This window comes from Bos indicus x Bos taurus, chromosome 3 (genome assembly GCF_003369695.1).
Source record: "Bos indicus x Bos taurus breed Angus x Brahman F1 hybrid chromosome 3, Bos_hybrid_MaternalHap_v2.0, whole genome shotgun sequence".
Lineage (NCBI taxonomy): Eukaryota > Metazoa > Chordata > Mammalia > Artiodactyla > Bovidae > Bos > Bos indicus x Bos taurus.
In genome coordinates, this window is record NC_040078.1 from 7,084,670 (window position 1) to 7,100,508 (window position 15,839).

Consider the following 15,839-nt stretch of genomic DNA (forward strand, 5'->3'; position numbering starts at 1 on the left):
ATAACTGCTGACTGGAGAATTAGGGGGATGTAGGGCAAGGCATGGGCACGGCTGCTGCCCATGAGCACAACCTCCTCCCTCAGCTTTATCACAAGTGGGTTCACCTTCCAGCTGTCCTACACAGCCTCTCCCAAAGACCCAGCTCCTAGAAATACCACACCTTGGCCCAGCATCCAGAGAACGGACCAGGTCTGCTGCAAAGACTTTCCGACAGCTCTTGACACAGAGAACCCAGGATTTTAATTGAGCAAGTGTACCAGATAACCGACTGGAGAGTTATCTCTGAACTGGAAAGTTCAGAGACCGACTGGAAGGTAGAACAAGCTTGTTCTGAGTTTTCCTATCCAGCAAGTGGGCCCATCGGCTGTGGGCTTAGGATGCTGGGGGAGTACATTCTGTGGCTGCAGTTGCAGGGCTGATGGAGTTCCCGTCCCTCTCTTGGCCCCGCAGTGGCCTGGACCAACTGGAACCAGGCCACAGTAACCATAGGGAGATGCTGTAAGTTCATGAGTCAGCCCATGGAGCAGGCTGAACACTTGGCTGTACTTATGTGCATGCTATCTCTTCAGTCGTGTCCCACTCTTTGCAACCCTATGGACTGTAGCCCGCCAGGCTCCTCTGTCCATGGGATTCTCTAGGCAAGAATCCTGGAATGGGTTGCTGTGCCCTCCTCAGGGGATCTCCCTGACCCAGGGATGGAACCTGCGTCTCTTAGGTGTCTCCTGCATTGGCAGGCCGGTTCTTTACCACTAGCGCCACCTGCTGTACTTACCCACCAGCTCAAAGGGTGGGAGCTGCATAAGAACAGGAGTGTAGAGAGGTTCCTGGGCAAATACGGAGGGAACTTGAAGGCACAAGGTGGCGAAGCCCATAGTACTGGAAACCGCTAGACTGGTTAAACGGTGAAATGCAAAACAAAAATTGCAGTTTGCTGTGAGGTGGCTTCTGGCTTTGGGTGACTTTTTTCTTTTTTGCCTTTTCCAAGAGCGAAACACTGGCAGTGTTTCCTATCCCAAACAGACAGATTCCTCAGGCACCTCCCACGGGAAAGTAGCCTGGTGTGTCTGAGTTGGTCCCTAAACGTTTCCCCTAGCCGGCTTCCCTGTCTGTGTGGTCAGTAACCAAGTGATTTGTTCCGTGGGTACAGCTTGTCCAGACTCCCTTGAGCCGCACTATTTATCACGGCAGCAGCTGGAGATAAGCTGGACACAAAGAGGATTTGTGTCTCTGGGTGTCGGACCCTAGATACGAACGCGGAGGAATTTTCTCATTAGTGAGAAGTCAGAGGAGGGGACTCCAGGCTTTCATGGCACGCCCCAGTGCAAACGGCAGCAGGGAGGAGGGCACCCTGGAGCGGAAAGTCCCCGAAGGTGCTTCACTGGCGACTGAAATGAAGGTTTCCAGAGTGGATTTCCTTGGGAGAGATGAATGACATTAAATGTTGTCTGCACTTAGGAAGCTGGTTAGGGGGGAGGTGGGGATTCTTCTACGAGGGCTGAGTTTCTTCGTGTGGAATTAATTACTTGTTCCCACTCAGAAGGGCACCACAACGGGGGGTGGGGAGCTCGAGTGGTAGGCACAGCAGGGGCAATGCTGAGTGAGGCCCAGGGAACCCTGAGGACCCAAACCTCAAAGGCAAGGAGCTATTGCCTGCAGGTGGCAAACCAAACTCGGGAGCCCTGTGCTGGTGGGGATGAGAATAGAGACGAGACAGGGTATTGAAGCACAGATGGTTCTAGAACACTCCCAGGATTCACAGACCATGAAGGGATTCTGAATAAGTCTGAGAGCAAATTGAGCAGGAAGCAGCTCTCTGAGTTTGGAGCAGTATCTGAGGTGCAATCTGGTACTAGCTACAGTCATTCCGTGAAGTCTGAATCCCAACAGGAATTCCCCACCAGACTTCAGGAATTTAGTGGGTTTCCTGATGACCTGTGATTTGTTCATTTCCTTCAGCAATCACTACAGGCAGAGGAAAAACACTTTCAGTTGAAATTGCCACCTCCCCCCCTCTCCATACTTCCATTGTTTAACAGCTTATGCTAATAACACAGCCTGTCAAGTGTAACAGGAAGGCAGGTTCCACGGTGCCCTCACCAACTGGGCGGGCATGCCTGGGCGCTCAGTCGTGCCTGACTCTGCGATCCCGTGGACTGTAGCCCACCAGGCTCCTCTGTCCACTGCGGGCCTCATGAGAGACAACCAGGGATCTCTTTTCCAGTGTTACCACTGTGCCCCAGACAGCACTTCGTACACAAACAGGCTTGGGCATTTTACCCCAGCTTCTAGACCAAAGGTTCAGACCACAGCATTAAAGAAAATGACATATTCACATCCCTTTTCACACTTAAAAATTTCCTCAAAAAGTTTTTATTTTTACATTATGATTTTTCATGTTTGATCTTAGCCCCAAATAATTGCTTTGCATAATAGTGGGAAAGAAAATGCATGTAAAAGGCACATTTCACACCTGAGTGACTGCCAAAGTCAATCCTGAAGCTACTCAATGGGAGCGGTCACCCAAACTGGAGCTTAGACTTGAAGGAAAAAGTTGCTCCTGTTAAGTATTTAAAATGCTTTTTCCCATGTATGGAATATGTTGGATTGGTTTTTGCGTTATTCGTACCTTCCCAGAACAATACGCTGAGCCCCTCTGCAGAGCAAGCAGAGTGAAGGTCCATTGTCTTCTTCCTCTGAGGAAGGAAGTGCAGGAGTGGAATTCAGAGCAGAAAAGACTGGAGACAGCCTCAGGCCTGAGATGCTTTTTAATTGTAGCCAGGGAGGGGTCTCAGGCCTCATCACGGGGTGGGGGTGGGGGGGTGGGAATGACAGGGCTAGGCAGAAAGGGCCCATCCCTCCCCCTTTAGTTACGGATATGGCTTCTTTTCCTTCCTCTTCCTATCTTTTCTCCACTTTGTCCCTTTTAAGGAGGTTAAAAATCTGGTCGGTTCTCAGCTGGGAGTCCTCTGGGTCATTCAGTCTGGGGACAGCCAGGGGGTACCCAGGGGGCTTCAGGCCAGCACTGCTCTAAGCCATGCTCTCTCAGTAAAGAGCATCTGGGCTACTGTAGTCTGGGGTAAGTGCCCACATCAGCAGCTTTGGGTGTTTTACTGACATTACTAATGACTTGGAATCTGATAGCAGCTCTGATCTCTCTCTGAAGAAGGTCTGTGTGCACACCCAGCTCCATTCCCACCTCAGTAGGAGAGGGTTATGGACCCCAGGTAGATGATCCTGTGGCCACTCTCATTTCCTGCTTCTTTCTGAGGGGGAGGGTGGCACCTCTGCACACGATGTGGTTCCCCGAAGTAGTCATAGTTCACTTTGGAGGAGGGAGACTTCCACGGTGCCCAGCCAGTTAGGGGACTAAACGAGGGCACATCCCCAGAGACCATTTCCGCCCAAGGTCTCAGGCTAGAGATCTGTCATGGCTCCCTCTCCCAGGCTCACAAAGCAAAAGGCCGGCGAACAAGTCAGCCTTCAGAAAAACCAACCACCCACCATTGGTTAGGAGAAAAAAACCAAACCAGCAAACCCAAACCAAACCATTTTATTGTATACTTTCTACCAGAAAATTACTAAAAATATAAATATAAAATCTCTAGAAAATACTCGGAATAGCTCTGTAATATTCTTCTTCCCCTAAACTGGGGCCAACCTCTTGGTTCTTTAAAAGCTGATTGATTACAAGAAGGTCTTCATCACTCACATTCGTTAACATATTACATTTCTCTCTGTGCCAGGGGAGTATGAATATGCCACCTTTTTGCCAGGTTCTGGAAGCTCACCTTCCATCTGTCAGGGTAAAGCTATTGCTGAATATGGGGATACAGGGGAGTGGGACCAGAATGTGGAAAAAACTCCATGGCCCCACTTCCTTCTGAGGACATAGAAGACATTTCTCCTTGGTGCCCTGTCCTTGAGCAGACTGGGCCACCCCAGGGTGAAGCCTCCAGAGAAGCTGGAGTCACCCTGAGGGGTGTGTGTGTGTGTCAGGGGTGACAGCATATTGCAGTTATAGGAAGGTCAGGTGTTGAGATGGACACAGGAAGCCAAGTGGGGTTTTACATAGACAGCTGGTCTGTGCCAGGGCCCTCGGCAGGATAGACATTGCTGTTCCTGTCGGCCTTTGGGAACCTCTTGTCCCCTAGTACTAGGCACTCTCTGCAGCATTTAGGACTCGATTTTAGCCTCAGAGAGCTCCCCCACCCCCTGCTGCAGAAGAATGGCTGAGGTGGCGACCAGAGAGAGGCCACCTGGACACTGACACAGGGTCCCACTGCCTCTTCCTCATTCAGCACTGGACACGAGCCTGAGGAACTCTGGGGTCACCCTGTCCATGGTCCTGGGACAGCCTGACAGGATGCCTGTGCTGACTCCCGGGCCTCAGTGGCGTCTGGGTGTTTGAACCAGCCCTGGCCTGCCACCACTGTACCTATGGCTACAGTACCACCCGGCCAGAGGCACGCTGGTCCCTGGGAGAGCAGCAGACCAGAGTGTAGATACTCAGTAAGTTTCTCATCAGAAGCAAACTGAACTTCTGGCATGGAAGTGCAAATCAAAGGGGGCTAGCTCCCAGCATGTGGGTTTAGCTCTGTTCCCCACCCCCAGCTGTGTGTTTTGTGCAGAACCCCAAGCCAATATGGGAAAACTCACAGGCCCCCAAAATGTTAGTCCTGAGAACTTCTGAGCATTGAGGGCAGATATCGCATCCTTGTGATGTTCCTGGAATAAGGCAGGATCGACTCAATTCAGTAACAGCCTTGCTCACTTCACAATGGCCTGCCAGGTGCCTGGGATGCTGGGACCCTTCTGAGGAAGAGGAGACAAAGCATTGCTGTGAGAAGACAAGGCCGTGGCAGAGCTGAGGCCTGGCCGTGTGGCTGCAGACGCGAGCACACGGGGCAGGAGCAGCCTGCACGCTGGTGATCCCCCGAGGCTCCCGGGTCCACGGAGGTGCTGAGGGGGGAGCAGGAAGTGGGTGATGAGAGGAAGTGGGCAGTGAGCTCTGGGGCACCCAGAAGGGGAAGCCAAGCGATGACTAGAAACGGAGGCAGCAGGAATTGCAGGAAGAGGAATGAAGACCCTGCTCTGGCCGGACGAGCCCCCTCAGCCTTCTCCCAGGGACCAGCCACCCTGCTTAAGAAAAGGCGCGTTCTCTTCTTGCTGCAAAGGCCCCCAAGGCTGGGATCAACCCCTGACAGGGTCTCCTGGCCACAGGAAAGCAGCAGGACAGGACTCCTGGTGGGAGACAGGAACACAGAGGTGGGTTAACACAGGAGGGCGGAACCAGTGCAGCTGGGGGAACTGCCAGTCCGTCACAGGGACCCCAGAGCAGGTGCACAGAGAGTGCCTTCAGGCCAAGAGCAGAGTGCCCCCTCCTCAAGGGCAGCCTGCCCAGCCTCTCACCATACTCCAACCTCTCACACCCTCCACCTTGGTCCTCACACTCTTCACCTTCATCCTTGCACTTAGCATGCTTAGAGCCTGGAACTACATCTCGGTAGGCTGTGAGGCCCCATAGATGCCCTGAGTCCTAATGACTACTCTTCCCATGGCCTTCTCCACTACTGCTCTGTGTTCTCTCGGGACCAGCTCCATGGATGCCAGGTTCCCGGGCCCTCCCCCCGAATGACGTCAGAACTTGCTCTGCTGCTTCTGCAAGGGCCTGCCTAGCCCTGTCTTCATGCACAGCGTGGGAAGCCCGGGTCCCTCCTTCTGGGCAGGGAGCACGAGAGTAGCTGGGCACCATCATTCCCAAAGCCTCTGGACACTCCCACACTGGGCAGGTGCCCTCGGCGGCTGGCTCCATGCCCTGCCCCAGGGAGGGCTCACCATGCTCCCCGTCTAGAGGAGAAGCCCCTGTGAGCACTGGGCGACAAGGCTGCCCAGGGTCTCAGGCATAAGCATCTCCCTCAGCCTGCATGCACGTGGGCAGAGGCAAGGGGACAGCCTGAGGCCTGCAGTGTCTTGTGACCAGGAAAAGCTGCGGCTGCGCTGTGCTCTGGTGTGGCTTTCTGGGTCTGGGCCCGTCACCAAGCCAAACCCAGCATCCCCCATCCAACCTGACTGCCCCTGAGGCAGGAGGCCTCTGGGCACCCAGGGAGGAGAAGGAAGGAACCAGGAGGGCGAGGAAAAGAGAAGAGCAGGCGGCATTTGGAAGACAGGCAAAGAGAACAGCCTTCATCCTGTGCTGCTGGCCCTGCACGCCCATGGGAAGCCAGGGCACCATGGGAGCAGAGGTGCCCCAACATCCAAGGGCTGCAGCCAGCATGCAGAGAAGCTGGGATGGCACCCAAGGGAGTACTTTTCCATTCCATGGACAGACTCTTGGACTATACAACCACTTGGACCAGTGGCCCTGCAATCACCAGGAGAATCACTCTGCCATGCCTTGTGCAAGGGGGACAGACAGCAGGAGAGAGGGCAGAGCCAGGGTGCACGGTGGAGGAGAGGGCAGAGGGAGGGAGCTCAGCAGCTCTACTCAAAGGACAGCAGGTCTGGGTGAGGGCCCTCATTGTCAACACTGGAGGTCCGCGCCCGTGGAGGTGGGCTGCCGTCCTCCGGAGACTCGGCCAGGCTGATGGGGCTCAGGCTGAGTTTGAGGCCATTTCTCTCCATGAGGCCAGGGGAGGAGGCCCTTCGGCACTCAGTCACCTTGAGCTTGGGGTCGTCCTGGCCGTCTTTGTGGATGAGATCAGGTACCGACACGGAAACCTCTCCATTGGGCAGAGCGTCATCCCTGTCCACCACCTCTGTGGTGGCCTCTGGCTGGGAAGCATCGGCTGGGCTGGGTTGGGCGGAAGACGAGACCTGGGGCTGCCCAGATGACATCTCTGTCCCATACTCCAGACTGCTTAGGACAGGCTGTGACGAAATCAGCATGTCCTGGGTGGTCTTCAGGGCCCGAGGGGTTCGCTTCCTGGTGGCAGGAGGTGGAGGATCCAGCCGAGGGAATGCTTCTTGCAGGGCTGACCTGTAAAGTTGATGTCAGTGCTCTGAGACTGGCGAGACACCAGTCCCTGCTGTGTTCTCGCATCTCTAACTCCAACTGCATTTTCCACTCACCCACCCAGGGGGGCGCTTTACACTCTGGACTCTCATCCTTGGTTTAGCATGAGTCTCAGCAGTGTGAGTGCAAATGGCTTTGGGGCTGTCACATGCTCACTCGGTCTTCAGAGCAGCACAGAGTTAACACTGGGCCCACTGGTGAACTGCATCTCATCAGAACCTATGCAATAGCTCTCAAAAGTTGCATCACCACCCTCCAAGTGCACTTGCCTAAAACAAGGCCCCAAATGGGAGGCTTCCCCCGCACCTGCCCAAACATGGGCTTCTCCACTACTGACTGTCAGGGCAGGGCTCCTCACACGGGGCTGGGTGTTGGAATCCCCCTGGGAAGCGTGCTTTCCACAATACCTGGGTTTGAATCCAACTCTGCTGATCACTAACTTTGTACCCTTAAGCTCCTCACGTTACCACTCTGAACCTACACTGTCTGCAAAATGGAAATGATACCGTCTACCTCGGAGGACTGTGGCAGGGTCAGTAACAGAGCGCAGCTGAAGCACAGCACAGCGCCGGGACGTGATGCGCATGCCGGGAACTTCCGCTGTGGCGGCGGACGGTGAAGCCGGCTTCCCCAAACGTCACCCTTCAGCTATTCTCATGTGACCACCTCACGTCCCTTCCCCAGGGTCATTCTCCTCTCGAGACACTACAGTTTCTCTGCAAGCCCCTTCCTGGTCCACAGACCCGCAGGGAGGTGATAGGTGGTGCACTCACCTTCCGTCATCCCCGTCAGCCCCGCCGGCCAGTTGGGCCCCTGCGGTCTTGTTGACCTCTGTTGTGCCCACGCTGCCCAGGCTCGAGGGCTCCTTTCTCCGCAGGAAGTCATTCACTTTGGCCCCCACCGCTTTGCCCAGGCTCTTGAGGTGCTGACTGCTGCCCACCCAGAGTCCGGGCCCCCCGGGCTCCACAGACCCCTGAGCAGCAGCGCTGGGGGCCGTTGGCCTGGACAAGTGGGGGAAGGAGCGGCTCGACTGGAGCTTGGGAGTGAGGGCTGTGTTCAGGTTCTCAAACATGCTGTGGTCGACTACAAACAAAGAGGAAAGAGAGAGCCGGTGAGGGGAGGGGAGCGGGTACTTCTTTCCCTATCACTGCCGGTCTTCTCCTTACACCACACCCACAACTTTGTAACCTCGCGAGTCAAGAGCGCGCCAGCAGATACCCTTGAACCTTGCAATCCGGTTGTCTTGATGGGCTGTGGGACCAGAAATTCTAGTTCTGCCTCACCCAGGTTAATCAGTGATGAACGCTAGCCACAAAAAAAAAGCCAACTTATCCCTTTAAGCCTGCCTCCTTGACTCCCAGCCTAACTGCTTACCTTGGGGTCACCAGGCCTTCTAAAGTAAAGGAAACCAGGATGAAGCGATGAGATGTACAGTTTTATGCTGCGGTGAGCGCATGGCACTGACTCGGGTACTGGGGTAGAAGCCGGTGGAGGAAGGGCGAGAGGCCTGCGGTTGGAGGCTCTCTGCTAAAGAGGTACACGCGTAGCATGCTTTCTCCACGGAAAATGCTCACTTCTCCAGGTGTGGAATCTGGGAGAACGGACCAGCTGTTTGAGGAGGGATGGTGTGAACCAAACGGATGAGTGCTTGGTGCCAAGGAAGTACGAGGAAGCTGACAAACACCAGCTCACTTAATCCTCAGGACAACCTAGTGAGGTGGGGTGTGGTTAAGACTTTTACTATGGAGGAGGAAAACGGGGCTCAGAGCAGTGAACTGCTGGGCCTCAGGTCACAGGCCAGTTACGGGTGCTGTGGGAACTACAAACCAGGGTTTCTCACCCGAAGTTCAGAGCTCGTCCCACTCCCTTCCCTGCCTTGCCTGCTGTCTAAATATGCCTTGTGGACACTCCTCTTAGGGATCCCTCTTCAGCTGGAAGGATTAATTAACTCAAAGGGCTGAGAGGAGACCCACTGAGTTGTTGGTACCTGCAAGGCAGTGGCCATGTCTCATTCATCTTTGTGTCCTTGACAGCTAGCACACAGTAGGTACTCAAAATAAATACCCTGAACTGCCAAACCCATTTGCAGATAGAGAACTGTGGAGACCAAGACCGCAGCAGCTCTGCGATGTGTAACTGGAATGGCTGGAGCTCAGGGTTCTCAGGAGTTCAAGGTTCATGCCCCATACACCCTGGCATGGGGCAGCGTCTCCCCACCCGGAAATTCAGCTCAGGTCTCAGTGCAGCCAGACCCATGCTAGCACCTTGCAAGCAGGCTGGAGGTTCCTGTCCTTCCCAACCGTTCCAGGTACTTTTGTCAACCTGTGGGGAGGAGAGGTTGCCTTTGGTCACAGGCTCCTCTTCTAAGTGTCTATTCTTGCTGAGCCTTCCTAAGAGGAACTGAGATTAGGGTGTGTATTTCCTTCTGTTGAAAAAAGTGAAAGTGTTAGCTGTTCTGCTGTGTCCAACTCTTTGTGACCCCATGGACTGTAGCCCACAGGCTCCTCTGTCCAGGGAATTCTCCAGGTAGGAATGCAGGAGTATTCCTTCTCCAGGGGATCTTCCCAACTCAGGGACTGAACCCAGGTCTCCTGCATTGCAGGTGGATTCTTTCTAATCTGAGCCAGCCTGGAAGCCACTTTATTGAACTTGCGCATAAAGCACTTCTCTGCCCTGCCCTGCTGAGTCCTGGGTCACAGGGAGCATTTCTCTCTATTGTGGTTTCAAGCAGAGATCTCTCTTCTGAGCCAACTACCTCAATAAGCCAGATGGTGAGGGTCTTTAGAGGTAGGAGGCAGCTGTGGGAAGAGTGGAATCTCCCCCTTTGGTGAGCCCCAGTCTTCACCTCTGTAACTGACCCTAACCCACATGCAGGAAAAGCACCTCTGCAGGAGACATGCCAGGAACTTGGGTAGAGCACCGCTGGGACACCAGGCACAGAGCCAGCTGGTTCAGGCTGGCTGACTTCCGGGTGTAGACCCACCACACCAGCAGGAGATCCTGGCCCATCGTACAACAGGGGTATCAACTCGAGTCTTCTCCTGAGAGTGTAAATCTTGCCATGTCATCCACTTTTGCGTGATTTACCTATCATGTCCCATATTCTTCAAAGTCTTCTTTGATCATGAACTCCTGGAAACTAACGCGTTTAATGATTTCCCCCCAAATCAGAAAGTATTTGGGCCACCATGAAACTAGAGCGAGTGTTCAAGAGAGGTAGGCTGGGGAAGAAGGCCAATCCCCACCACTTCTGGGCTCACATAGTTCTGTGGCTGTTTTCTTATTGGTTTAATGTGAATTTTCAGAGCAGACACATTCATTTTTAAAAGTGTAAGTACCAAAAGCACCTGGCAAAGTAACTTGTAAATTGCAAGCCCCTTTTATTATAATTATTGAGGAAGCAGTCTAATAAACATAACTTTTTGACTAAGCATCATTTTAGATTTCCTGTACTACTTGCTTCTCTACCCGTCAGAATGTATTTGCTGAATTCTTAAGTAATTTAAATATAGCCCATCATGTACTCTCTTCACAATTCTCTGCAGTCTTCTGGTAAATACATCTTGTCTTTATAATAAAATAAGCTCCTTGCTGGGCTGTAGCATCTTGAGGGATATTTCTGGTCTACAATGCTCAGCATAGGGCCTTGCACAATAGCAGGCATTTAGCAAATAGTTTAATTGAATTGACTTTTGACATGAATGCTTAAAACTGACTGCATTAGGAGCTAACATCGTAGAGAAACTGTTCTCCAAGCCCTTTTCCATTTAGAAAAGTCATTCAAAACCCCCTCCTGTGGGAGTGGTCCACAGGGGCTCTTGAGGTCAGACTGGGAGGAACTCCAGCCTCCGACACAGGACTCTCCCTGGGGCTTCCTTCATCTCCCCATCTGAGGGGTGTGCAGCAAGCCCCTTTCCTGCTGAAAGCATTAAAACTCACACACTGTCAGGACCAGAAGCGTGGTGGTTCAGAAAGTAACAGTGATGGTGGAAAGGAAGGTAAGTGGACCCCAACCAGGTGACCCTCCCCAGAGCACCCCCAGCATGCACACAGCCAAGCAGAGTGGAACATCTGGGGCCAAAGTCATCCGTAAGAAAGATGGTATCTTACCTGTCCGAGAAAGGGGCTCGGAAAGCAGGTGGGAAACAAACGAGAGAGAGACACGTTTTATGTAGTGACCGACCACGTGGGGAGTGTCATCTCCTGTCTGGGCCACCAGCAACAACACACCAAGAGGACATAGCATGCAAGACAGGGGCCCTGTTATGAGGCACGCAGGACGACCGGGTGCTTGTTAATAACCAGATCAAAACAGAGTCAGATTTTAAAAACTCTCCCAACAGGCTCTGATGTAGCCTCTTGTATTTCCCCCCATATTCTGAGCCCCCTTTGCATTAAGTATATCTGGAGTTCCTAGCTGGCGGCAGGAGGAATGGAATAGGCCAGGGCAGGATGAAGCTCTAAGTCTCCTGGGTCCTGCATCACTCCTTCGTTGTCTCATTTCCACATGTAAATCACTAGATTTAAGACCAGGAAGATGGTCATCCACTCCAACCACGCCAATTAACAGAACGGGAAAAGCAGGTGGCAGAGAGGAATGCCTCATACCCACAGGGAGCTGAATGGTAGACCCAAATTTAGAACTCACACAGGCTGACTCCCTGAGCCCTGATCTTTCTGCACGCCAGGGCAGCCAACTGAAATTGCCAATACCTTAAAGTTGCCAAGGTACATAGTATCAGTTTGCATCCTAACACGTTCTAACATTCCAGACCAGGCTGTGGAGGCAGCGCGTGAGGAGAGTACGTTCCCCACACTGCCCCCGGCAAACGTTTGAGTGCTGTGAACACACAGGGACAGGAGGCCAACTCCAGGCTCTCACACGCAGACGCTCACTCACACTTGGTCCACACACAGCAGGGGGAGTGCACTGCTGCTTACAGAGTGGACCAGATCTTTCCCACACTGCACAAACATCTCCACCTTTACATCTAAAGCCCTGTATGCATCGAGAAGGGGGCACCTTCAACTCACCCATCAACCCTCTAGCAGGCTACCCAGGCTGTTAGATGACAGAAGTGAAGCGAAGAAAAGAGGCAACCTTGCCACTCTGAGTTCATAGCCTCGTGGGAAATGGCTTATAATGAGCAAATGGTGTTGAGTAAGCCACCCATTTATGTTTTAGTCATTTGCTAAAAATAGCACCAACCATTTAAAACAGTATCTGGTCCCTATTCTTGGGGAGAACATATTGAGTATTTAGGCACAAAGGGACATTATGTTTGTAACTTACCTTTAAATACCTCAGGAAAAAAAAAAGTATACATGCATAGACAGGGAGGGAGGGAATTGATAAAGCAAATGGAATAAAATGTTAACAATAGGAAAATCTAGATACAGGGTACATGGACATTCTCTGCACTAATTTTAGTTTTGCAGCTTTTTCTAAGTTTGAAATTATGTCCAAAGAAAAATATAAAAGTATACACCATATCCCAAACCAGAAGCTAAATTAAAACAACAAAAATATCTGGTGGCAGACATTAGGCAGATGAAAAAGAAACCAAGGCCGTCATTCAGAGAGGACAGAGAGCCCCAGAGCTGGGGGTACTGGCAGCAACAACATGGAAAAGGGACACTAAAGAGCAGACAGGGGGACAGACAGCATCACTCCAGGTCTCGCCCACACGCCTCCATCTCTCTGGATATTCCCAAGTAAGACAGGCCACTGAGGAATGCCAAGTCAAAAAATCTTTAAAATTTTTATCTTGCTTGCACCAGACCCCATCCATCTTTGAGGGCACCTTCCTGGTGAGTGGAATCGTGTGGTCTTCTTGTGATGTCACCTGCGCTCGGAATGTTTATCGTCCAGACAACCCAACCAGCCTCCTGGGAGCAGCTGTGCGTGACCTCCGTACCCTTTGGTAGCCAGAACATGGAGAACTTCTCACTCCTCAGCATTTCTGGAACTCGAATCTCTTCCTCTGCCCTGAGCACGCTTCCTGATATTATGTCCTCACGTGCCACCAGCTTGCCAGGTAAACTCTGGTGCCCCTGGGCCCCCCAAAATGTGGCTCTTTGAAGCTTGTAATTGAGTACTCTACCAGATCATGCTATAGGACCTCGATTTAGTGAGAAAGTTAAATTACATACAGGGAGAAAATAATTTTTCAAAATGCTGTGGGTGGGAGGCATTTTAATTGGAGAAAGCAGGTAAGTAGTTCCTGCTGTTTATTCATTTTCTGCAAGTGAAGAATGGGGGAAACATTTGTTGTTACACTTTTCACCCTCTGTATCTACATGGACACTCGCGGGGACAGCCTGTCTATGTAAGTTGAAGAAGAGGCTGATGAGTTCATGCAATAAAGCTGAATGTTCTGACTTGCTGTTCAAAGCATGGTCCATGGACCTGTAACGTCAGCATCTCCTGAGAGCTTGTCAGAAATGAAAAACCTCAGGCCCTACCCGAGACCCGCTGAGTCAGAATCTGCACTTTTAACGATATCTCAGGTGGTTCCTACGCACATTGAAGTTTAAGTGCTGCTCCGTGGAGGAATAGCTCTCCTAAACACCCACTGCCTATACACAGGCATTTGTATCTATTTCCCAAACTGAGCACAGCTACTACTCTGAGATTTGAGGCAAGTCAGCTTTTTAAGCCAAGTATTAGCAGCCATCAGACAGCTACGGTTCATCTGAACACTCTCTGGCTATTGCAGAAACCAGCTTTTCATCCTCAAAGGGATCTTGTAACAAAGCAACAGGGCCCATGACTCCCTCCCTTGGGCCCTGGAGGGACCCAAAAGGTGCAACGTGGAGTGAAGAGACAGAAGCGCATGTGCGCGCGCTCACACACACACTCACTCACACACACACACACACACACACACACTCACACACACACACACACACACACACACACACACACACACACACACACACACGGTGAGCTGCAGGAGGGTCAAGAGAGGGCTGGGCCGGGCAGAAAGCTGTTATCTGGCCCGCGTCTTACATTGTCCTTTGGAGAGGCTCTTTCCCGGGTCTCAGTGAAACCACACCCTACTTGGAATTCCCCAGGAGGTCATCCAGAATAGCTCTGCCTATCTAGGTGCAAGAAAGGTCACTGTTTTGCTTCAGCTTTGCAGTGCCTTGAAAGTACCAAGGTTGAACCTCTAGGTACGTCTTGGGGGAAGGGCTCCCAACACTGCTCAGCTCACCAGAATGTTTCTCCTGTAACCCAGACATCGCAAAGCCTGTGTTACCTACTGAGGTGCCCAGCCCAGTCCAGGCCCTGCCGCCCCAGTGCCCAGGTGGCGTTCTCCGGCACGGGGTGCACAACATAGTGATCTCGCCAGGTGAGACCTGCTCTGGTGGGGCGGGCACGGGGGAGAAGTTGGGGCATGCGGCTGCTCCCCGAGGGTATGGGGGAGCTGTGCGTGGGATCGCCGCCCGCTGCCTTGCTCCCTGCAGTCTTCCGTCTGGTGCTTCCTTTAGCAGAGACCTGCAGCCCTGTGGGGGCCTCTTGCTTCTCCTCTCCTGTCTCTCACGCTGATGCACAGCAGCAGTTTCTGCCTGACCAGGCTGTTGAAGGCAGACAGACAATAAGGCTGGAAAAATGGCCACAACCATTGTGGAAGGAAGAGGGAGTGCAGAGGTCTGGCAGTCTGCTCCTTAGAGGAGGCAGAGGAGAGGTGTCCTCAGGGCGGGACACACCTGACAAATACCAGGGCTTAGTGAGTGATTCCACCAGAGTCACTACCCAGAAGTCAAACTGCCATTTGTACCAGCAGAAAAGCAAATAGCGGGAAAGAATGCCTCTGCCTGCTCTCCCCACCCCACCCTCTGCCTGCTCCCAGAACCCACTCAAGGTGGGGCAGAGGTGACCTGAGGGCGTGCCTGACCCCCTGTCTGCTTATCCTTCTGCCTCTCTGTACAGTCTCTGGCCACCCCAGGCCTCATTGCTCCCTGCCTGGCCTGAGGCTCAGACCCAGCTTTCATTTGCAGATTGCATCTTGGGGGACGCCCCAAATGGAGAGCAGCTGAGGTGGAACTGCACCATCTACCGGCCCTGGTTCTCCCCTTACAGCTACTTTCTATGCAAGGACAAAGAGAGCCACCTTGAGACCTACAGCTTCTCGGAGGTGCAGCGGGACGAGGGTCAGAGGGACAGCTGCCTCCCAGAGGACACAGCCGACAGCGTCTGCTCATCCTCTCCCTCCCCAGAGAACACCTGCCCCCGAGAGGCCACCAAGAAATCCAGGCCCGGCCCAGACACCACAGACTCCATCACATTCCAGGACATCCTGATGGCTTCCAAGTGGCACCCAGCCCAGCAGAATGGCTACAAGTGTGCATCTTGCTGCCGCCTGTATCCGACTCTGCACTCCCTCAAGAGCCATATCAAGAGGGGCTTCAAGGAGGGATTCAGCTGCAAGGTGTACTACCACAAGCTCAAAACGCTCTGGTACAAGGAGCAGAAGGCCCGGCCGGGAGACAGGCTCTCCTTGGGCAGCGGCCAGGCCTTCAGGTAGGCCTGCTGGACAGCAGCGGCTCCCTTGTTAGTGGATGACGCCAGGTAAATAGGGGACGATACCTATTTATGTCTCTGTGGAGATGTCAATAAACCAAAGTCAGTGACGGCCTTTTATTAAGTGCCAGGTCACCCTGTACCCCATCCTTCCCAGCCTCTGGCCTCCATCCCATTTCCCTTCTGCTGCTGGTTGCCTAGCAACACCAGGTCCATCTCCCTGCCTCTCTGTTTTGAAAGAATACCCAAAGTATGGGAATATCTTCCGAGATAGTGGTTTTTCAAAGTGAGGTGTGCAGA

The 15,839-nt window shown here is 52.8% G+C and overlaps 2 protein-coding genes across 7 annotated transcripts in view; one reads left to right on the top strand and one right to left on the bottom strand.

Moving 5' to 3' along the window:
- Positions 1-3,533: 3,533 nt before the first annotated feature.
- The window catches only part of C3H1orf226 (chromosome 3 C1orf226 homolog), a 359,296-nt gene continuing 346,990 nt past the window's right edge, over positions 3,534-15,839 (bottom strand). For 2 of the 6 annotated variants that reach the window (XM_027527372.1, XM_027527363.1), the window contains exons 11-12: positions 7,786-8,095; positions 3,535-6,976 (exon numbers count right to left, since the gene is read on the bottom strand). In XM_027527372.1, coding sequence (XP_027383173.1) covers positions 6,481-6,976; positions 7,786-8,095 — 806 coding nt within the window. In that variant the 3' untranslated portion in view covers positions 3,535-6,480. Of the gene's footprint in view, positions 6,977-7,785; positions 8,096-8,386; positions 9,514-11,122; positions 14,286-15,839 lie in introns of those variants that run through there. The other 4 variants (XM_027527406.1, XM_027527380.1, XM_027527397.1 and 1 more) reach the window with 4 other exon arrangements.
- SPATA46 (spermatogenesis associated 46) lies at positions 12,827-15,659 on the top strand. Its single transcript, XM_027527420.1, has 3 exons — positions 12,827-13,050; positions 14,254-14,367; positions 15,017-15,659. Exons 1-3 carry the CDS (start codon positions 12,852-12,854, stop codon positions 15,541-15,543), a joined length of 840 nt encoding a protein of 279 aa, XP_027383221.1. The 5' UTR covers positions 12,827-12,851; the 3' UTR covers positions 15,544-15,659.